At 40.6% G+C, this 26,414-nt stretch overlaps 1 protein-coding gene and 2 long non-coding RNA genes across 3 annotated transcripts; 2 read left to right on the plus strand and 1 right to left on the minus strand.

Moving 5' to 3' along the window:
• The first annotated feature begins 2,572 nt into the window (after nt 1-2,572).
• LOC309476821 lies at nt 2,573-3,974 on the plus strand. The gene is made up of 3 exons (XR_014198383.1): nt 2,573-2,789; nt 3,217-3,244; nt 3,364-3,974. It is a non-coding gene; the product is annotated as an uncharacterized lncRNA (long non-coding RNA).
• An 18,507-nt stretch (nt 3,975-22,481) lies between these two features.
• Nucleotides 22,482-24,008, minus strand: LOC309477192. Its single transcript, XR_014198568.1, has 2 exons — nt 23,554-24,008; nt 22,482-22,980 (listed from the first exon to the last, which is right to left on the minus strand). It is a non-coding gene; the product is annotated as an uncharacterized lncRNA (long non-coding RNA).
• On the plus strand, nt 24,007-26,414 carry LOC309477191 (uncharacterized protein). The gene is made up of 2 exons (XM_082140362.1): nt 24,007-25,453; nt 25,496-26,414. The coding sequence occupies exons 1-2, from the start codon at nt 24,377-24,379 to the stop codon at nt 26,033-26,035; spliced, it is 1,617 nt and encodes a 538-aa protein (XP_081996488.1). The 5' UTR covers nt 24,007-24,376; the 3' UTR covers nt 26,036-26,414.

A 26,414-nucleotide genomic window follows, 5' to 3' on the forward strand; every position in this document is an offset into this window, starting at 1 on the left:
AAAATACTGCATGACAATGAGTCAACATACAGAAGAGACTGTTCCCCTGTAGCATTATCATGTTAAAAGCATGATGTGATGAGATCATCAAAAAAAAAAAAAAACATTTCACACAGAACAATTCCATATTTTTTATGGTGTGATTAAACTCATCTGAAACAAATCTTAAACAGCAACTATGAAGATGAGAAGATGTCATTTTTTTTATTTTTTTTTATCTACAGTCTATCTTTTATCTACAGTCTCGCCTGATCCTGACAGACAGATTTGTGATCCTGATGAACACATTGAGACCTTGGAATTTGAATTTAACAAACTGTAAATGTTTTATATATATATATATATATATATATATATATATATATAGTACCTCATTTAAATGTCTATTTAAATCTCTGAAACCTCAAATAAACATTTTGTGGTTGAAAACACTGAATAGTTGAGATGTATAAAAAAAGGAACTGAGCGTTATTTCGCCTCTCACCGTCAGCCAACACGCGAAAGCATGTTTGAATTTATCACTAACGGACTGAACATTAATCGAGGATTTGTCGTTTATCAAACTCAAATCGGCACTTCTCTGTGAACTAAGACCATTCACTGTTCGGTTGCCAGGCGTGCTAATTGCTCTAGACTGGGGGTGGTCATAAAGTAATGGCTCATCTGTGTATATTGGTCAAAAGGAACAGAGAGGGTGAAGATGAACTTCCAAAGGAAAAACCATGCTGCTTTTTAATGACTGTAAAACATTTTTATAGGCAAATATTGAGGTGGAATGGTTTGACTTTAGTGGTAGGCTAATGTTAAAAGCCTTATGTAACAACGCCAAAATGCCTTGAGTAGACCAGAGACTTAATAAACAAACAGCTGCTAAATTAAGACACATCTTAAAGGTCCCATGACATGAAATTTCCACTTTCTGAGGTTTTTTAACATTAATATGAGTTCCCCTAGCCTGTATATGGTCCCCAAGTTTCTAAAAATTTTAATCTGTGTAAATCGAGCTTTTGCTATCTTTCTCTGCCTTTGAGAAAATGGAAGCTCAACCGGGCTGATCTTGAATCTCCTCCTTATGATGTCATAAGGAGAAATGTTACCTCCCCTTTCTCTGCTTTGCCCGCCCAGAGAATATTTCTCGCCCATGAGAAAATGAGCTAGGAAGTAGAACGCGCGCGCACGATTTTAGTTTGTCTACGAGAGATATCATGGCTTTTGAGCGAGCGAAGCATAATAATTGCTCAATAATTGGATGTACAAATGAACATCGAATGGTCAATACAGAGCTGGGCTTGCTGAATGTCGGACAAGTAAGTCAACAAATGATATATAAGTGTGTTGCTTTACTGTTTATGGTTACCTAGCACATAGAATGTGGCTGTCACATTAGCTATGCAGCTACTGTATGCAGTTACTTGCGCTAATGTAAAGGTAGACAGCATCAAGTTACACATACTGTAACGCGAGTGTTGTACACGTCTTTGTTATTTGGATAACCGTTTTCCTGTTGGTTATATGGCGCGCGCGATATCCGCATTTCAAGATCGCAGAGCTTGATGCAATTGTAATAAGATAAATTACAGACGTTACAGATCTCTCATGAAAAGGCAACAGTAGGTTCGCGTTAGCTACATGATGATAACTGTAAACCATCCGAATAAAGTACCGTATCCAGACATAATATTTTAAACTAACCATTCGGAAACGTCCTGCTGGAGCCGTTGAGTTGCAACTTCTTCATCCGTTGCTTCTCCATCTGGATCAGATTCTGGGTCAAACTGAAATGCTTGAACGACTGCGTGTCTTCGTGCCATTGCAATATATCCAACATAAACAAACATGCATGGTACCGTTGCGCAAGATGGTCAAGGCCACACCCACCCTCCACCTTGCGCCGCCTTTCTCCTCCTCATTAGTATTTAAAGCTACAGACACCGAAACGGCCCATCTGAAGAAAGCTCATTCTGGGACTGGCTTGTAGTGGCTATAATTCTGCACCGAGGCTGAATTTTTGGAAAGAGATTTCAGATACAGTACTAAGGACCACTAAGGACTATATTAAAGCCTACAAAAAGTAGCATGTCATGGGACCTTTAAGAACTAGTCTGACAACTAACAATTAACTTGAAGTTAGTCATATTAACTTGACTAACTGCGGGACATGCAGTGATACCGGTCCCGCAGGATTCCATAACTAGCCCAAAAACAGGTGTAGTAAAAGTACATTTTACTTTCCTTTTTATTACTTCATACAGCACATCATCAGCACAGATCTCAGCGCTGCACTGGAGATTCCCTCTTTTCAGCTCATCACAAGGTGAATATTACTCTTTATAAACCTGTATTGCAAATCAATCATTAACTAATTTTAAACTTTACTGAAAAAGATTTGGTTGAAGAAACAATTTTCTCTCAGAAATTGCAAGTCAATTTCACAATTAATTAGAAAGAATCGGTAACACATTGAATTAAACATGAAAAACAGAAATAGTATTTTCTTGTAAAACATACTCCGATAATCTTTGTTTTATTTTCAACTTTCAATATTTTTTACAGTATTCACAACTCTAAATTGAACCTTTATATTTTTTATAACAGATAATACAAAGGCAGTATTTATAAGAAATGAACACAAGGGAGAACATATAATGACCAGCACAAACTTAATTAATCTAACGGACAAGAGAGAAAGAGAAAAATGGCAACAAAAAAGGACAAAAATTTACGATCTAATGAACCAAAGACGCAGAGTCTATTCAGACAAAACAGCATTTACAGTGGCAAACCAAACTGTGAGTATTTATGCTATTTAAGATCAAACATTGTTATGTATCTTTATTCATCAACAGTGTTTCATCTTCTCTGGCTTTTTCCTTCAAAAACTCTATAGGAAAAGCATCATTTACATTTACAGTTCATAAGTTTACATGGTTACTATTTTGTCCTGTTCGGGTGTGTCGTGTTCATTTGCTGTGTATTTAAGCCCTGTGTGTTTAATCAGTTCGGTTGTCTGTTATCTTCATAACTAAGTTGGTTGTTCTGTTCATGTTTCTGGTTCGAATTTTTTGTGAAGATTTGAGTTTATTTGTAAATTAAAGTAACTGCAAAGGATCTTGTAAAGGATCCTGCTAACTTTCTTTTCTGCAGCATCCAGTGCACTTGAGACTAATTTATGATGTATGAATGCTAAAATCTGATGTTTGTGTTTCTCATTCCCAGTTTCTGCAGAGTTTCAGAAGAGTCACAGGTGAGAAATTTACACATGATATACAGTTACAACTGTATAGAACCAGTGCCCAAATCTGATGTTATAATGATCTTTGTGTATGTTATATTTCAGAGAATGTTTTTTTCTTCTCTTTTTAGAAAGCAGAAATTCGATTTGCCTAAACGACAACATATTCTCCATCATGTTCAGTCACTGATTAAACAATGTATTGTCAAGAGAACTGGAGTGTTCTGTTCCAAACCTTTAGATTAAGATCTAAATTATAAGAAAAGATATAACAAAAGTGTTGTATATCTCACAGTAATAAACTTCAGTGAACTCGACGTTTATCTATATACTTTTATTACAGCATTCTCTCAACACTTCTTCATGGCATTTATATCATACTAGGCAACTGGTACCTTAGTGACACCTACTATTCATACATGTATTTCAATATACCACAAAAAGGCAGAAAATCTGAGATTTAGGAGATTCTGTAGGGACCATGAAGTCTTCATAAGGTGACAAAAACACAAACACATACTCAAGTGTGTGTGTGTTTACATCATCCTGTAAATATGACATACATTGCATTATGTGTGTGGGTGAATATGGGTTCTGGGGAACATGTGTAACTGACAAATATGAAACCAGTCATGAATGAAATGTATATGTATATGTATAATAAATGTTCAATAAAATGTGTGTATTGCTAATGCAATTGAAACAATAAATATGTTGACAATAAAGCAATTTATTAAATAAAGCAATTGACACTTTTACAAATGCTTATTTAGAATAATAATTTTGTATGATTAAGATATTAGATATACCCTTAATCAATCACATGTACAATTTGAGTTGATCAATTATTATTACGCACAGTTTAAATAAATATATATAAATGAAGTTAATATAAATACACTTTAGAATCAATAGATAAAGCTATAAAATGACTGCATGTGAGCTTAAAGCTACACTGTGTAATATTTTAAGTTGATTTTTAGCAAAAAACACGTTATTTCAAAATTATACATTCTCATTAATGTGTAATCACTTCAACCAACTAATTAAGTATTCTCGTAAGTGTATAATCTGCCATTTAGAATACATACGAGCGAGTCGCTCGAATGGCGGAAGCCATGTTGCACATCCATCTTGAAAATACATTAGACAAAGAAGGACATACAAGCTTCGCCTTTCGCGTTTTTTCACTCAGTGACACCGTGACGAATGCGAGGGGGAGATTACTTGTGACTGCCGGCAGATTTGAAATAATGCGGCCACCATAGGAGTTATAACGCCTTCGGAATGGGAGGGGCTAGAAATTAATATTCAGTTGGTAGTCATAAACAATTTCACCACTAGATGGGAGAAAATCCTACACAGTGTAGCTTTAAATGTTCAGTTCTCTCTATACCTTTATTAACTGTATAAATTAACTTCACAACTTTTACTTGCAAGTACAACACTTGCTTTTAAAGCATTAATTCACATTATTTTGTCGGTCTCATTACATCAGTTTTGTCACCAACATCAAAATAAATCACCTTTTGTCATTTGGTCTCATTTCTTCATTTTACTTTCTATAGTTAACATTTAACTTTTATATTTATATAATATTTTTTAAACAGTAATACCAATATCCAATATCACAATGAGATTTAGTATGAATTTACTTCATATGAACTGTGAAAGTGTGTATTCCAAAAGGCACTTGCTCCTTAAAACCATTGCTAAAAACAATTAACTCTTTTACCTCCATAGGAGTGGATTATTGATGGATACACAACACAGAGATTCCGTGGCTTTCTATGCTTCTGGTCACGTGACTGGCAAGTGCGATTTGCTTGTCTTGATGTATGCTCACTATAACATGAGGGAAATGAGATAAGTTTGCCCCAGTGGTCATTATATCTAACTAGTGTTGTATTAATAGTTTTTGGGTCTTAAAAAGTTTGTTTGCTCATGTTAATGAGTTAATAGGTAGCATTAAGTGTATATTTGAAGCTCACTCTGTGATCGCACTTGCCAGTCACGTGACTAGAAGCATAGAAAGCCACGGAATCTCTGTGTTGTGTATCCATCAATAATCCACTCCTATGGAGGTAAAAGAGTTAATTGTTTTTAGCAATGGTTTTAAGGAGTTAAACTTCTGCGTCGAACTCACGCTGTAGCTACGTCGTAGGCTGTGTGTAGCGCGCGTACCGTTCGGCATACCCTGACGTGCACCTCTCCAAAAATGTAACAACGCGTCAACTCCACGTGGATGCAAGCGCTGTGATTGGTCTGCTAGAACCGCTCCCTCGGGTTTCACACGCTTCCTATGCAGGTGTAATTGCACGTCAATGCGGACAACAACGCAGAAGTATAAATCAGCCTTTAGACTTTCAGCCTCTCTTGCTACTCCCTCCGGCTCAACACAAGCAGCTGTTTCTCTCTCCTCGTCCACATCGTCCTCCACAGGTGGTACCAAGTATTTGGTTCTCTTTCTGGTGAATTTTTCCAGTATCCTTGATACTTCCCTTCTTTGCGTTTGATTGAACTCTTCTCTAACAGGTGCTCGCTCAGGTAGATGGCTATTCATCGGTTCTGTCCAGCTAACTGGGTTTCTCAGCCAGTATCCTCCTCCACTACTTTCCTCATCAGAGTTTGTCATGTCACTGTCTCTGATGTTTTCTCTGTTGGGTGTCTGACCTCTTGTCTTTCAGGTTTGGTTGATGGGAATGCCGTCGTGGGCAAGTCATTCACCAGTAGATTCCGGTGCAGTGTCCTAGTTTTCTTATTGTCCCCATTTTCAGGGGAGACTATATAAACTGGGTTATCAGACACCTGCCCCTTCACCACATAAACCACCTTTTCCCAGTAGGATCATAACTTCCCTGGACCCCCTCATTATTCCAAGGTTTCTGACGTGCACTCAGTCTCCCACTTTCAGTACCACCCCTCTTGCCTTTCGGTCATATTGAGCAACAGGAGGTGACAAGAACTGTAAGAGTTTTGTATCCTTTTCTCGTTTGATTTAAAGGGATACTTCACCTCTGGAAAGATGAATGTGTATTTAAAATAGGTCATTTATGTAGAAGAAATGTGAAGACATTTTTGAATTTGGAGCTTTCTAGACTGAGAAAAGCCAGAAAATGTATTTTTGGCTTATGTGGATGAAAGACAACAACTCCCAGAATGCACTTGCTTCGCTGCCCTAGGAGGCCACTCCCAAGCCACGCCTACCGGTAAGAGAGCGCAGTTGAAAACAAGGCTTGGCTACTATTTGAGACTCCGTGATGAGTTTTCCAGGGATTTCGAGATCGCCCAAAATGTCCGGGATTCGGCTTTTGCGTTCTACAGTCGCCATTCATCATGTTTACTGTGGCGAGCAGGACGAGGCTGACGGCCGCGGGAGAACAGCGCGAGGCCGGTGGCGTGATTACTGAGACGCGCCGGTCTCGCATCTCTCACGGAGGAGCGGGAATTTTCTTAGCAATGGTAAAACGCACATCAACCGATCACTTGTTTAGAGTTCATGTAAACACTACATTCAGATTCACCAATCGGAATGAATTCAGTTAGACTGAAACAAAAGGTGTGCGTGTAAACAATGAATGGCGACTGCAGAAACCAAAAGCCGAATCCCGGACATTTTAAACTATCTCGCCCGCCGGACAAGTCTGGGAAAAAGAGGATGGTAACCCCTACTACTCAGCTTTCTCCTACTACTCAGCTTTCTCCTACTACTCAGCTTTCTTCACAGAACAAAAGCCTGCTAGCTTAGCTTCCAAAGAAAGACGGCTGACACTGTGTGTACATTCTGTGAGTGAGATCCCTCTATGGACGGGCTGAAAACATGCGGAACAACACCTTCTACTGGCTGTAGTCTTTAGTCTCTGGCCAGAAAATCCTCCGATGACACAAAATTACGATTTTTGCGTCATCGGAGGATTTTTTCCTGACAAAAAATACATAAATCTCTCGTCTCAGGGGGATATGAGGGTGGAAAGCACGGTAATTCAAAAATACTACAGGTTTTCTACTAATACAAAGCTTAATGCTAAATCCTGAAGTATCCCTTTAAGTGCAGTTACTAGGAAACAGTGTTTGTTTACTGTGCTCACTAGAGATGCGCGGATGGGCTATTATTTTGTCCGCAACCGCATCACAAAACTCATCATCCGTCCGCCATCCATCCGCACCAACGTTTTTGACCAATTTTTAAAACCGCACCCGCCCGCCATCCGCTGAATGTATACATATCTTTTTCATTTGATTGGTTCATTTGATTGGTTCAACCGCCCGCCACCCGTCCGAATTTAATGAAAATATTATTTTTCGTCACGTCATCCGCCCGATCCGCGTTTTATCCGCGGAGTCCGCGGCTGTAACCGCCAACTGTGCATCTCTAGTGCTCACAAGCTGAAATCTCGGTGAAGTCTCGTTTGTTCGCGCTTATTCACATGGTAAATAGTTTCGCTAGTGAGGCATGGCCTAAGCCAGCTCACGCTATTTATACAAGCTCTTAAAAATGACAAAGTCCAAAAAGTTGCCGTGGGCTCAAAAGCTCCATGCTCTCAGACTTCCCTGGCACGGATTACCCGTCCTGGGTTAGAGGGAAAAAAAATAAAATAGGAAAATTACATAAAATCCAGTGCTTTCAAAGCATTAGTTCAAAGCAATTCAGACATTGCTCAAAGTAAGGCATTAGTTGGCAATCATAGCAACCGTGCTTTCCGCTACACAGAAGCAATAGATAATTCTAAAGCGATAAATAATAAATAAAACTGTACCCTAAAAGCTGTACATTGCATACTTCAACCCTTCAACTTATATTTTCAATCTTTCTTGTAGTTCAGGTGTTTTCCCTCAAAAGATGAAGACTGCGAAGATGATACCTATTTTTAAAAAAGGAGATAAACATGAGTTTAATAATTATTGACCTGTTTCAATACTTTCACAGTTTTCTAAAATAATAGACACATGGTTTACTCATAAATTAGATCTATTTTTGGAAAAAAATTATTTACTTTTTGATTATCAATACGGATTCCGATCCAATAGATCAACCGCCGTTGCACTAATTCATTTAACTGAAGAAATTCTTGCTGCAATGGACAAAAAACAGTATCTTGTAAGTATATCCCTGGACTTACAGAAAGCGTTTGATACTGTCAACCATAACCTATTGTTGACAAAACTACAACACTACAGATAAAGGGGTCAGACATATAAATGGCTGGAAAGCTACTTAAGTAATAGAAGCCAATATGTTCAATTTAAAAACCATACCTCGGACTGTAAAACTGTTGTATGCGGAATTCCCCAGGGTTCTGTAATTGGCCCTAAACTTTTTATATTATTTATTAATTATATATTTGAGGCTTCCAAAGACATGATTTTTTTGTTGTTTGCTGATGACACAACTGTGTTCAAGACCGGGACAGATTTCAATGAATTAATGGCCATTATTGAAAGGGAAATTACAGAATTAAAGAAATGGTTTGATTATAATAAATCGTTTTTAAATTGGGATAAGACAAATGATATGTTTTTTGGAAATAAGGGAAAACATGAAATGTACAAAATTAGTTATTGAGGATGTAAATATTGAATGTGTTTCAGAAATCAAATTTTTGGGGGTTATCCTAGACAGCAAACTTAGCTGGAAGCCTCATATCGATCATCAGGTTATCAACGTTAAACACACATTGGATGAAGCTTCATTACAGCTTCTATACTTAACCTTAATTGTTCCATATTTAACATACTGTTCCGAAGTGTGGGGTAATGCATGCACAAGTTATACAGAAAGGCTGTTCTTACTTCAGAAGAAAGCGATAAGAAGACTTACAAAGGTTTACGAGACCACACAAACAAACTGTTTATAAAATTGCAGACCTTGAAATTTAAAGAGTTGGTCAAATTTAAAATACTACAAATTATGTGGAGAGTGAAAAATAATTTGTTGCCAATACATATCCAAAACAAATTCATGCTAATCACAGACAGTAACAACAGAAGAAAAGGCAATTTTTGTGTACCATATTTACGCACCTCACAAAAACAAAGTTTATGGAACTCTTTGGACATTGTTCAAAAATCATGTAACACGATTGTTCACTTCAATAAAATGTATTAAAAAAATTTACTTGGAAAATACGAAGGCAGTGAAGCATAAGAACCAATGTTTGACAAATTTGAAACTGTCAATTATTTACATGTGAAGTAATATTGTACCTCGACATAGGGAAAAATAAATAATAATAAAAAAAGCCATCTGTTTTGTGCCAGCTCAGATTATTGAAAAAAGGGCCATGAAATTATAAGGCTATGTCTTCCTCATGCTCCTATTCAGCATTGAATGTTATTGTGTCTGTAATAACATCATGACTGAATAAAGAACTTGAACTTGATAATTCTTTATTATACATTTTTAAGGCCAGACAAGTCTGTTGAGGGTTGGTTTGTAGAGAATGACTACACGCCTGCGCACATATATATTCAAACGCGTATACCTATTGAGTAAACACGTGATGCGTTTTCAGGTGTTTGCGTTTTTGAGGTTTGCGCAGAGATAACCTTTTTTCTAAAATGTTCAAGGCTCTTCACCTTGGAACCTGTTTCAAGGTTTGCGTTCTCAAGCACCAAACACTGTTGTTGTGCGAATGAGCAGCCGGAAGACATTGGGTTTTCTGTTATGGTGTCGTGTAAGAGGTTAATTAATGATCTGTGCAATGGAAGTGAATCAATCAAAACTAACTTTAGCTGGACAATAACTTTATTCTAAAGCTGCTGTAAAGCCTAAACAATCTCTGTTACTGTAATCTCCTATTATCACTGTAAAGCTGCTTTGAAACAATCCATATTGTTAAAAGCGCTGTATAAATGAAGGCGACTTGACTTAACATTACATATTTTCAGCGCTTTTTTGTTTGTTTCAAAAGATTTTCATATCATTTAAAGTCATTTTTAAAATGTGAAAAATTTGGTTTGCATTGAGCCCACTTCTTTTTATGTATATGGTATTTTCCTAACACAATAAATAATTGTATAATATGTTGTTCTTTATATTGCAAATTGTTGTTCTGTGTATAAAAAAGCACATCAAATAGGGTAGACTGAGTACAGCTGAGACACTTGAGTAGTAACCAAAAGTCCAAATCATAGTCTCTGCTGCACCAATTTAACGGATATAAATACTAGTGTAGAACATTGCATAGAAACTGTGTCTATTCCTCGTTTAGTGAGATCAAATAATAAATCTACTGCAGGATCTAGGAAAAATCTAGTTGTTATTAAAACAGAAAATGTTGCTATTAGTAAACAAAAACAATTTCTAAAGCTAGGTCTCCTAAACATTAGATCACTCACACCTAAGGCAGTTATTGTAAATGAAATAGTCACAGATAATAGCTTCGATGTACTTTGCCTTACTGAAACCTGGCTTAAACCAAATGATTATTTTGGTCTAAATGAGTCTACTCCTCCTGGATACTGTTATAAGCATGAGCCCCGTCTGATTGGTCGTGGCGGCGGTGTTGCAACAATCTATAGAGATATTCTCAATGTTACTCAGAAAACGGGTTATAAGTTTATTTCATTTGAAGTACTTGTACTAAATGTTACGCTCTTAGATGTTAGAAAAACTTCCCTATTATCTCTAGCCTTGGCTACCGTATATAGACCGCCAGGGCCTTACGCTGATTTCCTAAAAGAGTTTGCAGATTTTCTCTCAGACCTATTAGTCAATGTCGATAAAGCATTAATTGTTGGAGATTTTAACATACACGTAGATAATCCAAATGATGCGTTAGGGGCTGCGTTTACAGATTTATTAAATTCATTTGGGGTCAAGCAAAACGTCACCGGACCAACTCATCGTCTTAATCATACACTCGATTTAATTATATCACATGGAACCGATCCTACCGATATAGATATCATTCCACAAAGTGATGAAGTCACTGATCACTACATGGTAACTTGCATATTACGTACTGCTGTAATATGTCATGCGGCGCCGCGTTATCGACCAGGCAGAACAATCCTTCCATCCACCATAGATAATTTTTCAAATTGCTTATCTGATCTGTCTCAGCTGCTGCCTGAACCCAAACAAACAGATGAACTAGAAGAACTAACTAGCACTATGCGCACCATTCTCTCTGGAACATTGGATATTGTTGCACCCATTAGATTAAAAAAGGTCAGAGAGAAAATTAAAGCACCATGGTACAACAATACTACGCATGTTCTAAAGAGAGAAACCCGTATTTTAGAGCGTAAATGGAAACAAACTAATTTAGAGGTCTTTAGAATCGCGTGGAAAGACAGTATGTCACGTTATAAAAAGGCCATAAAAGCTGCCAGGGTTGAGCACCTCCGCAAACTAATAGAAAACAACCAAAACAATCCAAGGTTTTTATTTAACACCGTGGCTAAACTAACAAATAAACAGACGTCACCCGAACAAAATATCCCGTTACAGTTCAGTAGTAATGATTTCATGAACTTCTTCACTGAGAAAATAGAAAGCATCAGAACCACAATTGTAAACGTTCAATCTTCAATCGCGCCTTATAATTCAGCTTCAATTATCACCCCGAAAGAACAATTACAGTGCTTAACAACTATAGAACAAAAAGAGTTAAATCAACTTATCACTTCATCTAAAACAACAACATGTTTATTAGATCCTATACCAACTAAACTACTGAAAGAAGTGTTACCTGTAGTGGAAGAGCCTCTCCTCAATATTATTAACTCATCTTTATCTTTAGGTCATGTTCCAAGAACATTTAAATTGGCAGTTATAAAACCACTCATTAAGAAACCACAATTAGATCATAATAACCTAGCAAATTATAGACCCATTTCAAATCTTCCATGTATGTCTAAAATATTAGAAAAAGTGGTGTCCGCTCAACTGGGCTCTTTCTTGCAAGAAAATGACATCTATGAAAAGTTTCAGTCTGGATTCAGACCGCATCATAGCACTGAAACTGCGCTCGTTAAAATCACAAATGATTTACTTTTAGCTTCTGACCAAGGCTGTATCTCAATACTAGTTTTACTTGATCTTAGTGCTGCGTTCGACACTATAGATCACACAATACTCTTAGATCGACTACAAAATTATACTGGTGTTCAAGGACAAGCATTAAGCTGGTTCAAATCATACCTATCTGACCGCTACCATTTTGTCTATTTAAATGGAGAAAAATCGATCATAACTCCAGTAAACTATGGAGAACGTAAAATCATATTTCATATGTTACAAGAACAGCCTTTCCACCTTAGAAACATTGCTAAGCTACGTAATATGCTATCAGTTTCTGATGCAGAAAAGTTAGTTCATGCATTCATGACCTCGAGACTGGATTACTGTAATGCTTTATTAGCTGGTTGTCCTGCATCCTCAATAAACAAGCTACAGTTAGTCCAAAATGCCGCCGCTAGAGTTCTTACTAGATCAAGAAAATATGATCATATAACACCAATTTTATCATCACTGCATTGGTTACCTATAAAGTTCCGTATTAATTACAAGGTATTGCTACTGACTTATAAAGCCCTAAACGGCTTAGCTCCAGTCTATTTAACGGATCTTCTATCGCCCTATAATCCATCGCGCTCTTTAAGATCACTAAATTCAAGGCTTTTGGTCATACCTAGGATATCCAGAACCACCAAAGGAGGGAGAGCATTTTCACATTTGGCTCCAAAACTCTGGAATAGTCTTCCTGATACTGTTCGTTGCTCAGACTCGCTCTCCCAGTTTAAAACTAGATTAAAGACACATCTCTTCAGCCAGGCATTCATATAATACTTTTAATCTTACAGTTCAAACTACAATCCGGCCTCTAGTTCATAAACGCCAGAGGAGAACTGGCCCCCGACTGAGCCTGGGTTCTCCCAAGGTTTTTTTTTTTTTCTCCATTAGGTCAGCTGATGGAGTTTTAGGACACCATTAGGTCACCTGATGGAGTTTTTCGGTTCCTTGCCACTGTTGCCTTTGGCTTGCTCAGTTGGGGATATTTGGGGATATTTAATTTAATTAATCAATCAACCAACAATACTATTGATCAGCATTACCAAACGTGGACGTTTTCCACTAGAAACAAAGATTGATGTATTATTTTAATTTAATACTGTGAAGCTGCTTTGATACAATATGTATTGTGAAAAGCGCTATATAAATAAACTTGACTTGACTTTTTGCGTTTAGATTTTTCGAACAAAAATAGATACTGAAAAGAAGTGAATTTCCACATGACATTTCATTATCTTGTAGACTAAGATATTATCAATCCATAATACCCACAAGTAGTTTATATTTTCCACAATTAGCTCATAAAAATAAGGTGCTTTTTGTCTCAACTTTGTCTCAACTGTACCCATATGTGGTAGCCTACAGTTGAGTCAGTGCCATGGTACAGTTGAGACACCCGTCTCAACTGTACACACGTCTCAACTGTACACATGTCTCAACTGTACACATGTCTCAACTGTACACATGCCTCAACTGTACACATTAGAGCCCTGCATTTCAGCCCGAGCCCGACGGGCCCCGACTTTTTTACGCCCCTAGGGCCGGGCTTCGGGCCAATTTTCACGTCATAGTTCACATGCGGGCCGGGCCTCGGGCCTTTTTTGGGTTATCCTTCTTTTTATATTTTTAGACATTAATTAAAAAAATATGAGAAGTTGACGTCGACGATAGAAAAACAAACATAGAAAGACATTTAATAACCTCATAACTTTCATAATCGTAAAATTACACTGACATATGATTGATGACAGTCTCACGCACGCACGCACGCACACACACACACACACACACACACAGGTTTCCCGTCAGCGCAACCAACGATTCACCTCATGTGCAAATAATGGAGAATATTAAGAGAAAAATCGCAGAGTGATAGAAGAGAGGACTGGGTTAAAATCTTCCACTGTGGATGCTATTCTTTTTCTCCACGATGCTCTGTAGAGACTGTTCTAACTTTTCGTTTGATTGGACTTTATTTCCGTTTAACTGTTGGAAACTACTGGAAAAAAGAATGGCCATGTTCTGTGGTGCATTTTTTTAGGTAAGATAACCTGCAAGTTTGTTTTTGATTTATTTAATTTAATTTGTTTAGATTGGCTATTGCTCATTTCGTTTGCGAGCGCTGTTGCGAGCAGCCTGAGCCTGCCTCAGTATTTCAAAAATGTTTTACTCACTGTGGTTTAATAAATAAACATTAAACTAACTGTCTGTGTGATATGCTTGAAGTGTTTTATATCTATGGATTTTATTGTAGCCAAGTAAAGTATTAGCGTTGATTTGAGAGGCTAAATTGATCAAACATGTTTTACTCGCTGTTGGCTCGGCTTGCTTGGTCGTCATTTATTTATTTATTTTTAATGCTTCAAACATTTGTCTAAATTAACTTAATAAAGAAATGAAAAGAAAAGAAACATAACGAACAAAACGGACATATTTTAATGGATGCAAATAGGGCAGGCTGCCGCTGTAAAAAAAAAAAAAAAAAAAAAAAAAAAAAACGGGCTCGGGTCGGACTCGGGCTGATAATTCTGATGAGCTGTCGGACACGAGTCGGGCTAGGGCCTGAGCGTCTCGGGCCAGGGCCGGGCTCGGGCCTAGATTTGAGGCCCGTGCAGGGCTCTAGTACACATGCCTCAACTGTACACACGTCTCAACTGTACACACGTTTCAACTGTACACATGTCTCAACTGTACACACGTCTCAACTGTACACACGTCTCAACTGTACACACGCCTCAACTGTACACACGTCTCAACTGTACACACGTCTCAACTGTACACACGTCTCAACTGTACACATGTCTCAACTGTACACATGTCTCAACTGTACACATGTCTCAACTGTACACATGCCTCAACTGTACACATGCCTCAACTGTACACACGTCTCAACTGTACACACGTCTCAACTGTACACACGTCTCAACTGTACACACGTCTCAACTGTACACACGTCTCAACTGTACACATGTCTCAACTGTACACATGCCTCAACTGTACACATGCCTCAACTGTACACATGTCTCAACTGTACACATGTCTCAACTGTACACGTCTCAACTGTACACATGCCTCAACTGTACACACGTCTCAACTGTACACATGTCTCAACTGTACACATGTCTCAACTGTACACGTCTCAACTGTACACATGCCTCAACTGTACACATGTCTCAACTGTACACGTCTCAACTGTACACATGCCTCAACTGTACACGTCTCAACTGTACACATGTCTCAACTGTACACGTCTCAACTGTACACATGCCTCAACTGTACACGTCTCAACTGTACACGTCTCAACTGTACACACGCCTCAACTGTACACACGTCTCAACTGTACACATGTCTCAACTGTACACATGCCTCAACTGTACACGTCTCAACTTTACACATGCCTCAACTGTACACACGTCTCAACTGTACACACGTCTCAACTGTACACATGTCTCAACTGTACACATGCCTCAACTGTACACATGTCTCAACTGTACACATGTCTCAACTGTACACATGCCTCAACTGTACACATGTCTCAACTGTACACGTCTCAGCTGTACACGTCTCAACTGTACACATGCCTCAACTGTACACACGTCTCAACTGTACACATGTCTCAACTGTACACATGTCTCAACTGTACACGTCTCAACTGTACACATGCCTCAACTGTACACATGCCTCAACTGTACACGTCTCAACTGTACACATGCCTCAACTGTACACGTCTCAACTGTACACATGTCTCAACTGTACACGTCTCAACTGTACACATGCCTCAACTGTACACGTCTCAACTGTACACGTCTCAACTGTACACATGCCTCAACTGTACACACGTCTCAACTGTACACACGTCTCAACTGTACACACGTCTCAACTGTACACATGCCTCAACTGTACACATGTCTCAACTGTACACACGTCTCAACTGTACACATGTCTCAACTGTACACGTCTCAACTGTACACATGCCTCAACTGTACACACGTCTCAACTGTACACACGTCTCAACTGTACACACGTCTCAACTGTACACATGCCTCAACTGTACACACGTCTCAACTGTACACACGTTTCAACTGTACACATGTCTCAACTGTACACATGTCTCAACTGTACACATGTCTCAGCTGTACACGTCTCAACTGTACACATGCCTCAACTGTACACACGTCTCAACTGTACACATGTCTCAACTGTACACATGTCTCAACTGTACACATGCCTCAACTGTACACGTCTCAACTGTACACATGCCTCAATTGTACACGTCTCAACTGTACACATGTCTCAACTGTACACGTCTCAACTGTACACATGCCTCAACTGTACACGTCTCAACTGTACACATCTCAACTGTACACATGCCTCAACTGTACACACGTCTCAACTGTACACACGTCTCAACTGTACACATGTCTCAACTGTACACATGCCTCAACTGTACACGTCTCAACTTTACACATGCCTCAACTGTACACACGTCTCAACTGTACACACGTCTCAACTGTACACGTCTCAACTGTACACATGCCTCAACTGTACACATGTCTCAACTGTACACATGTCTCAACTGTACACATGCCTCAACTGTACACATGTCTCAACTGTACACATGCCTCAACTGTACACGTCTCAACTTTACACATGCCTCAACTGTACACACGTCTCAACTGTACACACGTCTCAACTGTACACATGTCTCAACTGTACACATGCCTCAACTGTACACATGTCTCAACTGTACACATGCCTCAACTGTACACATGCCTCAACTGTACACATGTCTCAACTGTACACATGTCTCAACTGTACACATGTCTCAACTGTACACGTCTCAACTGTACACATGCCTCAACTGTACACATGCCTCAACTGTACACATGTCTCAACTGTACACATGCCTCAACTGTACACATGCCTCAACTGTACACATGTCTCAACTGTACACATGTCTCAACTGTACACATGTCTCAACTTTACACGTCTCAACTGTACACATGTCTCAACAGTACACATATCTCAACTGTACACATGTCTCAACTGTACACGTCTCAACTGTACACATGCCTCAACTGTACACATGCCTCAACTGTACACATGCCTCAACTGTACACATGTCTCAACTGTACACGTCTCAACTGTACACATGCCTCAACTGTACACGTCTCAACTGTACACATGTCTCAACTGTACACGTCTCAACTGTACACATGCCTCAACTGTACACTTCTCAACTGTACACATGCCTCAACTGTACACACGTCTCAACTGTACACACGTCTCAACTGTACACACGTCTCAACTGTACACATGCCTCAACTGTACACATGTCTCAACTGTACACACGTCTCAACTGTACACATGTCTCAACTGTACACGTCTCAACTGTACACATGCCTCAACTGTACACACGTCTCAACTGTACACACGTCTCAACTGTACACGTCTCAACTGTACACACGTCTTAACTGTACACACGTCTCAACTATACACACGTCTCAACTGTACACATGCCTCAACTGTACAAACGTCTCAACTGTACACATGTCTCAACTGTACACATGCCTCAACTGTACACGTCTCAACTGTACACACGTCTCAACTGTACACATGTCTCAACTGTACACATGTCTCAACTGTACACATGTCTCAACTGTACACGTCTCAACTGTACACATGCCTCAACTGTACACATGCCTCAACTGTACACATGTCTCAACTGTACACATCTCAACTGTACACATGCCTCAACTGTACACATGTCTCAACTGTACACATGCCTCAACTGTACACGTCTCAACTGTACACATGTCTCAACTGTACACATGTCAACTGTACACATGTCTCAACTGTACACATGCCTCAACTGTACACATGTCTCAACTGTACACATGCCTCAACTGTACACATGAGAGAGAATAGAGGGCACCTTCCATCAAAAAAAACTGACAGTTTTATTGCATTATGGCCCTCAAAGCCCCGCCCCCTTTGACCGTGGGAATTTCCCACGCTAGCTCCTCCCACTTATGGGCTGTACAGTACACCGTGGGAAAATCGGATTTGTGTCACGCCTCCTTAGGGGTTGAACATCTGAAGCGTGGGAAAATTTCGCACGCTCAGTAGTTCTAAACAGTGTAAATTAAAACTTTTTAAAAAATGTACAATAAAGACATAGCCAGAGTGTGAGATCAGTGTTTTTATTAAAGAAGACAGATGTACATTCATCACTTTCAAAACATCAATGAAATAAGTTAAAATTGCATTTTTCTCTAAAAGAGATATTAAAAAATGAGTTAGTGTTATTTAAAGATGTTAAAACATTAAAACAAGTTAAGAGTTTTTTAATTTACAGAAAAGATTGATTTGTAAGCATTTAACTTTCAGACAGTATTTGTAAAACGTTTACATAAAACACAAACTAGTTTAAAAAGTGTTACGTTTTTTACATACCCAGCTGTTAAAGACTCGGAGTTTAAAGATATATAAGTGCTTCGTTGTAGTGGAGAGCGTCCACTCACTCCGGAGGTCAGTCAGAAATGAAGCACTCTGAGGCCTACAGAGAGACACACACAAACCCCGCCCCTAGCCCCGCCCCCAACAGATGTCACCGTGGGAAATTCCCACACCCCCTTCAAGCTCCCAAATAGAAAACACATCCGGTCATCTCGGTGGCCGAAGCTAAATGACCAAAGAAAACCGATGCAACGGCCCGAAGAGACCACACCCCCTAACACGCCCCTCTCAAAGCTCATAGGTTGTGTAAAATTAAGACACACCTCTCAGATGTCATTGGATGATACAAATGACATCACTCATAGGAATCCCCCTCCCAAAGTCTGACAGTTAGAGTTTAAAAAGCAGCGGAAACTTCAAGTGAAATACTACTTGTGGTTTTTACAAATCAGATAAAGTAAAATGGCTATGGCGTCAGACCCCAAAACTCCCGAGAGAAGGATTACTGAGGCTATGGAGGATTTGACTTTAGCTCCACGAAAAAAACGAGAAACGCATGGGCCATGCTTAACGCGATTTCTTCACGAGCCGTCAGATTCTTTGAAATATGCTTTCCGTTTATCTGGAGGACGTGCGTGTACGTATGTTTATGACAAAATCAACATGGAGGTTAGATTAGTTAACGTGGATGACGATGAACGATTCACAACGAATACAACGGATGACCCCGATCTAGTTCTTTCGGAGAGAGAGTGGGTTTTATTCTATTCAAAAGTATGGCCAGATTTGAAAGACGGGGGGGACATGCCACTTTTTATTGCCGAATGGACAGCAATAACTTTGGGGACAAGGTACCGAATCCTCGCGGATCAAATCAACAAACATCCTGAAGATTACATCTACATCCTGTGCAGTGATTTTGGAAAGAATTTAGCAGAATGCTCTTGGCCGGTGTCTGAGGAAGAACATTTAAAATTATATGATCTGAAATTCATGTTTCAATGGAAGGATCTAGCGCTTGTGGAAGATATTTTTTCCAAGATCAATCAGCTTTTCCAATGGACCAGCGCGTATGAACGCTATAACAACATTAAAGTCAAACTTTTCCACCCTGAGTGGGCGACTCCCACTAGGCGTGGAATTCACGTCACGCCCCCCACTGTGTACAAACATTTAAAGGGCCCTCTCTCCGGACTCTGACTCATTCAAACGCATCATGTCTCAGGATACCGGTTCTCCTTCAACTTCATCTCAACTGCTTGGAGCTACTGATGGATTTACAAAAAATGGATTACCGACTATGACAAATGGATTACCTCAGAAAAGCATCGAATGGATAAATAATTTCTGTACAGAACTTGGATACCATAACTTGGCGTTCCTCAGAAACTACGGAGTTTCAACACCTCACGCTGACGCTGAGACCCCAGACACAACCAACGATGAGACGGACGGCTGTCTCGGGGACACAGGTCACAGGATTATCAAAGCTATTTTGGCTGTCATTCTGGAATTTTTGATAGACAAACAAATGAAGAAACACTGCATTGGGTGCACGGTGGATCACCCATCTCAAACTAGACATACTTGTTTGTTTGAACCTTCTGCATATTATTTTTACGGATGCTTTGAAGAAATCAGTCTGAAGCTTCTCACCCCGGAGTTGAAAAACATATTAGCTCAGGCCTTGAGTCAGTACGGAGGCAGCCCCCATCTCCAGAGGATCCAAGGAGCTGTTGAGGCAATTTTATACGGTCTCAAAGATGAAATGTACATAGTGGAACAATTATCTTCAATACGCGACAAGCTGATCGATGAATCTTGCGAGGAAATAATATACACGGCTGTGGATAAATGGAAACGAGCCGTATCTGAAGATCCGGAGATCACACAGGTTTGAAAATGGGGAACTTCTGCTCTACCTCTTGGATTACAAAATATTTCTTTAAATCACGTGTTAAATATGGAATATCTAACCTACTCCACAAGATTATCCAGAATAATTGGACTACAAACACCACCATAACTCGGGATGAAAAACGACTAATTGGATTTAATGAATGCCGTGAGGGGATTATCGGGCGAATGGAATCATATGGTAAACACGTCTGTCACCAGTGAGAGCACACCTTCTGCGGTTATCAAAAACATTCTCGAGCTAATGCCTGAGTGCCACGACTCTCTTAGAATAGGAGATATATTGTGTATTTGTACATATGTAACTGATGTCTGCAGTTTGTTAAGTAATGAACATCCAGATGTATGTAATATTTTAGATTTTTTAGTCGATTACATTTTGGAGAAGAATTTTGAAATGTCTGTGAAATTTTTGTTTTTGTTTTGCGTGATATAATTCACATTATACATGTTTGTAACCTTCTACTTACATTCTAATAAAAAAAAGTAAAACTTTTTATTGTTTAAAATGCTTGTGTAACTTTTATATTGTGAAATAAAAAAAAATGCTTGTGTAACTTTTATATGGTGAAATAAAAATATCTTTTGTTTGAAAATGCTTGTGTAACTTTTATATGGTGAAATAAAAATATCTTTTGTTTGAAAATGCTTGTGTAACTTTTATATGGTGAAATAAAAATATCTTTATTGTTTGAGAATGCTTGTGACTGTCACGAGCTGTGTCCCAATGTTGAAGGCTGCATCCTTCGAAGGACGCAGACTTCAAGGATGCAGACTATGCGTCCTCTGAAGGACGCTCCATGTAGCCTTCCTTGGATTTCCTAATTGCGCAGCCAGGTGTTCCTGATCACCGCTCCTGGCGCCAAGCAACAGTGCGAGAGGACAGCTACTATCCTGATCATTCATTTTGATACAGTAAACAGCTATGGAGCCAGAATTGTCATTTTTATGTTTTATATTTTACTTGAGGACATGGTGAGGATGTTTTAGCCCCGGCGCTGCCAGGTCATGTATTTTCGGTTTAGCCCTGTTTGAATACAAAACCCAATTGAATATAAAAAGTCCAGTATTTCTCGCGCTCGTCATTGGCAGCTGTCACAGTTGCCAGGCGACAAGAACAATCCTTCGTAGGCTAGACCGGTCCGAGCGCGTCAGATGCGCCCTTTGATATGGGACGCTGCTGTAGTAGTGAGCAACAATTTGTTAATATTGTGACTAATTTTGTTTCTTTAATTTTCGGAACTGCATATTTCGTTAAGTAGCCTATTCACTTACAAATGTGAAGTAACCTACTGAAGTACTTTTTTCCTCACATCACAATATGATTACATTAAACTACACAAAAGTAGCTATATAATGTAACAACCAGATATTACTGTATATTGAAAATATTCAGAAGTAAAATGCAACATATACGCAGTAATGCAGTAGCCTAATATAAATGCAGTAGTTATTAAAAGTACTTTTTTCAGAAAGCCGTCTATTGAATCAGCCCTGCAAAGCTGTTGGTAGACAACTTAGTGGATAGTGGAAATATGCACTCAAACGCTCTGGAGACAATCCCAGATGATGTCCCACCAGCAGGAGGCCTTAGGGGCAGCCCATCCCGGACCCGGTCCAGCGGCTCAGCTCAATAGAGTCTACATCATTTTTTTCTTATTTTATGTATTGTAAAATTAAATGTTTATATTGATTTTGATATGTTTAACTTATTTTGTAAATAGTTGGAAAAAGTGCTTTAATGTAGCCTATAGAACAAATGATTTTCATTTACCAATTTTATTTGAAAAAATAAAAAGGTATAGAATTTGTTTCATGCAGAAAGTATTACTGTCATTACAAAAATAAACAATGTCCAGAACAATTCATTCTCTTTTATTTACACAATTAAAGTAGCATAAAAATAAATGTACATAATTTTTCTTTTAAAAAATAAAAGTGAAAAAAGTTAAACAAGAATATGTAGAAAATTTTTCAATCATTCTCTCAAGAAGAGAAAACAGCCTGTCCATCCTCTCCCTTCTTTCCTGTGCACTCCTCGCCTCTGCCTCCCTCTGTAGTTGCATTTCTTCTCTGATCAAGTTCAAAAACCCGTCCTGTCTCGCCGCCTTCGTGCTGGTGCTCCTGCTGGTGCTACTGGTGGTGCTGGTGCTGCTGCCCCTGGCTCCTCCTCACCGTGGGCACCCACTACTGAACTCGGCCCTGGTGTGTCCTCAGGGATTGAGGCGATGAGGACAGGGGGGTTGGTGCAATGCCTCTGTCCCAACACCTCATCCATGAGGACAAACCAGGGCCAAGTTTCAGCAGTGGGTTTCCCACTCACACCCTCTCCTGTCCCAGGACACTTGCAATCCTAAAGGCAGAGCAAATGAACCATGGCTTGTTAACAACAACAGGACAATACATTTCAGCAAAGATGTGTGTATTACTTTTCTTTATATATATATATATATATATATATATATATATATATAAACCCATTTTTTCCTGAATTGTTCTAAAAAAGCAGAAAAGGGTACTTAACACAGAGGAGCAATCTTAAGTGCATTGTTAACACTGCAAAATATGACACATCAAGACATGCATACAAAATACTTAAGAAATCATATTTCTGTATACTAAAATTTGGTTAAAACCACATAGCATGACAGCACTACAAAAACACATAAAAGTGAAACCCCATTGCCTTATCTACTGCTTTTCTTATTGTTTTGGGCTTTATTGGGTGAGTGATATTTCTTATAATACACAAGTGCAAATATTACAAATAGGTCGTTAAACTAATAACGTTATTACCACAAGTTTTGCCTAAAACTACATGATAAATGTAGCCACGCAATGGTGACGAAGGAGTTAAGAAGAAGTTTATAAGAAATTTAACTCTGGTTTCGCTAGCTATTTGAGTAAATTAAAACATAATACTTACATTTAAATGTGAATTTGCTGTCCACCACCGATCTCTAGTCTCGGCCGCCTTTAAAAATAAGTAAATAAATGCTGTCGTCAACGGCGCGCAATGACTTATGGGGTAGAATAGGCCGCTAAGTGTCCATTTATGTATCCTTCTTTTCACGGGGAAACGAAGGGTGCATTTGGCGTCGCTTTTGAATCAGGGAAGCCTTCGTCGCGGCGCGATGACGCAACCGGCCTTCGAATACGGCCTTCGAAGGATGGAGAATTGAATTGGGACAGCCTTCATCGAGCCGCGGTGACGCAATCGGCCTTCAAATGCGACCTTCCAAGGATGCAGCCTTTGAATTGGGACGTCCTTCGTCGCGCCGCGGTGACGCAATCGGCCTTCAAATACGGCCATCCGGCCTTCAAATACGGTCTTCGGAGGATGCAGCCTTCACTTTGGGACACAGCTACGGTGTGGGTTTTGTGTCTTGTTCCTTGTTCTTGTCTGTCATGTGATTCCCTGCTTGTCATGTGATCCTGCCATGTGTCTTGTCCCATGTTCAGCTATTCCCCGTTATGTTGATTAGTCTTCCCAGGTGTTTCAGTTTACCACGCCCCTTGTTATCTTGTTTAGCTTGTGTTCCCTTGTATTTAAGCCCTCATGTTTGCCCTGTGTCTTTGTCTAGTATTGTATGTTTCTAGTTGTGTTTATGCCATGTCCAGGTTCTTGTTTTGAGTTACTAGTTTACAGTCTTTATGTTTGATTATGTTTATTATAATTAAAGTTGCATTTGGGTCTGCTCCATCTTGCCTCCAGAGGATTCATTCGTTACAGAATACTAGACCAAACCATGGACCCAGTAACTAAACTCTGCTCCATCTTCCAGGATGGCCACCCCATAGAGGACTATGTGGGTGAGTTTGTGGCTTGTTGCCACCTGGCCCCGCTGGATGACAGGGAACTTAAAGATTGTTTTTGGATGGGACTGGATCAGGACGTGAGTCTTTATTTGCCTGAGGTTGACCCGAGATGGACTCTAGCTCAATATATAGATTTTGTTTTGCTATTTTGTGGGTCTCCCTTCACAGTGGGCGAAGCTGAGCCCACTCAGCCCGTCAGCCCTGTCAAGCCCGGTAAACTAGAGCTCCGTAACCACCCTGGATCGGACGCTGGGATCATCTGGCCCCGAGCCCGTAGGCTGGTGTCGAGTAGCGCCGATCTGTCGTCAAAAATGTTCGACCCAGCCCTTGTGTCTGTCAGGGGGGCCTTCGGGTTTGCTACTCCAGCTGATCCAGAGTCAGTCACCAGCACTAGCGAGCCTGCACGTCACGCCAATCCAGCCGAGCCTGCACTTCACGCCAGTTCAGCCGAGCCTGAGCCTGGGAGCGTCATGCCCGCCAAGCCTGATCCTGGGAGCGTCATGCCCGCCAAGCCTGATCCTGGGAGCGTCATGCCCGCCGAGCCTGGGACTGGGAGCGTCATGCCCGCCGAGCCTGAGACTGAGGGCGTCATGCCCGCCGAGCCTGAGCCTGAGACTGAGAGCGTCATGCCCGCCGAGCCTGAGCCTGAGACTGAGAGCGTCATGCCCGCCGAGCCTGAGACTGTCATGCCCGCCGATCCAGAGACGGTTCACGTCACGTCTGCCGATCCAGAGACGGTTCACGTCACGTCTGCCGATCCAGAGACGGTTCACGTCACGTCTGCCGATCCAGAGACGGTTCACGTCACGTCTGCCGATCCAGAGACGGTTCACGTCACGTCTGCTCAACCAGAGACTGTTCACGCCATGTATGCGCCGCCTGAACCCTCAGTGACCGCGACACTGGCCATTATGGCCACAGCCATGTGGTGTGTGTGGGCTGTGCACACACTCGAGCCGGTGTCTGTTCCTGTTCCCGAGCCGGTGTCTGTTCCTGTTCCCGAGCCGGTGTCTGTTACTGTTCCCGAGCCGGGGTCTGTTCCTGAACAGGGGTCTGTCCCGGTCCATAACCCCATAGCTGGCCCCAAGAAAAGTTTGGGGGGGGGCAGTAGGTCCCCTGATGGGACCATGGCCACGCCGCCGTGGCCGCCCGAAGGGTCTTCTCCGCCGTGGCCGCCCGAAGGGTCTTCTCCGCCGTGGCCGCCCGAAGGGTCTTCTCCGCCGTGGCCGCCCGAAGGGTCTTCTCCGCCGTGGCCGCCCGAAGGGTCTTCACCGCCCTGGCCGCCCGAAGGGTCTTCTCCGCCCTGGCCGCCCGAAGGGTCTTCTCCGCCCTGGCCGCCCGAAGGGTCTTCTCCGCCCTGGCCGCCCGAAGGGTCTTCTCCGCCGTGGCCGCCCGAAGGGTCGTCTGCAGTTCCTGCTCCGCCCTGGTCGCCCACGCTTCACGACCCAGGTCCGCCATTATTATGCCCAGGTCCCATTCCCCTGCATGGACCTGGCCCTCCATCCCTCCCCCAAGACCACCTCCGCTTCATCACCCTCCTGAACTATTGTTTTTTGTTTTTTTTTATGTGCGTCGGGAGCCGCCCATAGGGGAGGGGCTATGTCACGGTGTGGGTTTTGTGTCTTGTTCCTTGTTCTTGTCTGTCATGTGATTCCCTGCTTGTCATGTGATCCTGCCATGTGTCTTGTCCCATGTTCAGCTATTCCCCGTTATGTTGATTAGTCTTCCCAGGTGTTTCAGTTTACCACGCCCCTTGTTATCTTGTTTAGCTTGTGTTCCCTTGTATTTAAGCCCTCATGTTTGCCCTGTGTCTTTGTCTAGTATTGTATGTTTCTAGTTGTGTTTATGCCATGTCCAGGTTCTTGTTTTGAGTTACTAGTTTACAGTCTTTATGTTTGATTATGTTTATTATAATTAAAGTTGCATTTGGGTCCGCTCCATCTTGCCTCCAGAGGATTCATTCGTTAC

The sequence above is a fragment of the Leuciscus leuciscus genome (assembly GCF_965113295.1).
Source record: "Leuciscus leuciscus genome assembly, chromosome: 16".
Classification (NCBI taxonomy): domain Eukaryota; kingdom Metazoa; phylum Chordata; class Actinopteri; order Cypriniformes; family Leuciscidae; genus Leuciscus; species Leuciscus leuciscus.

What these genes read in the sequence shown, in the direction of transcription:
- LOC309477191 (XM_082140362.1), top strand. Translation starts at nt 24,377, where the DNA reads ATGGACCCAGTAACTAAACTCTGCTCCATCTTCCAGGATGGCCACCCC. An exon ending in CTGTTCCTGTTCCCGAGCCG is followed by an intron (nt 25,454 to 25,495) that starts GTGTCTGTTACT and finishes GTTCCTGAACAG; the next exon opens with GGGTCTGTCCCGGTCCATAA.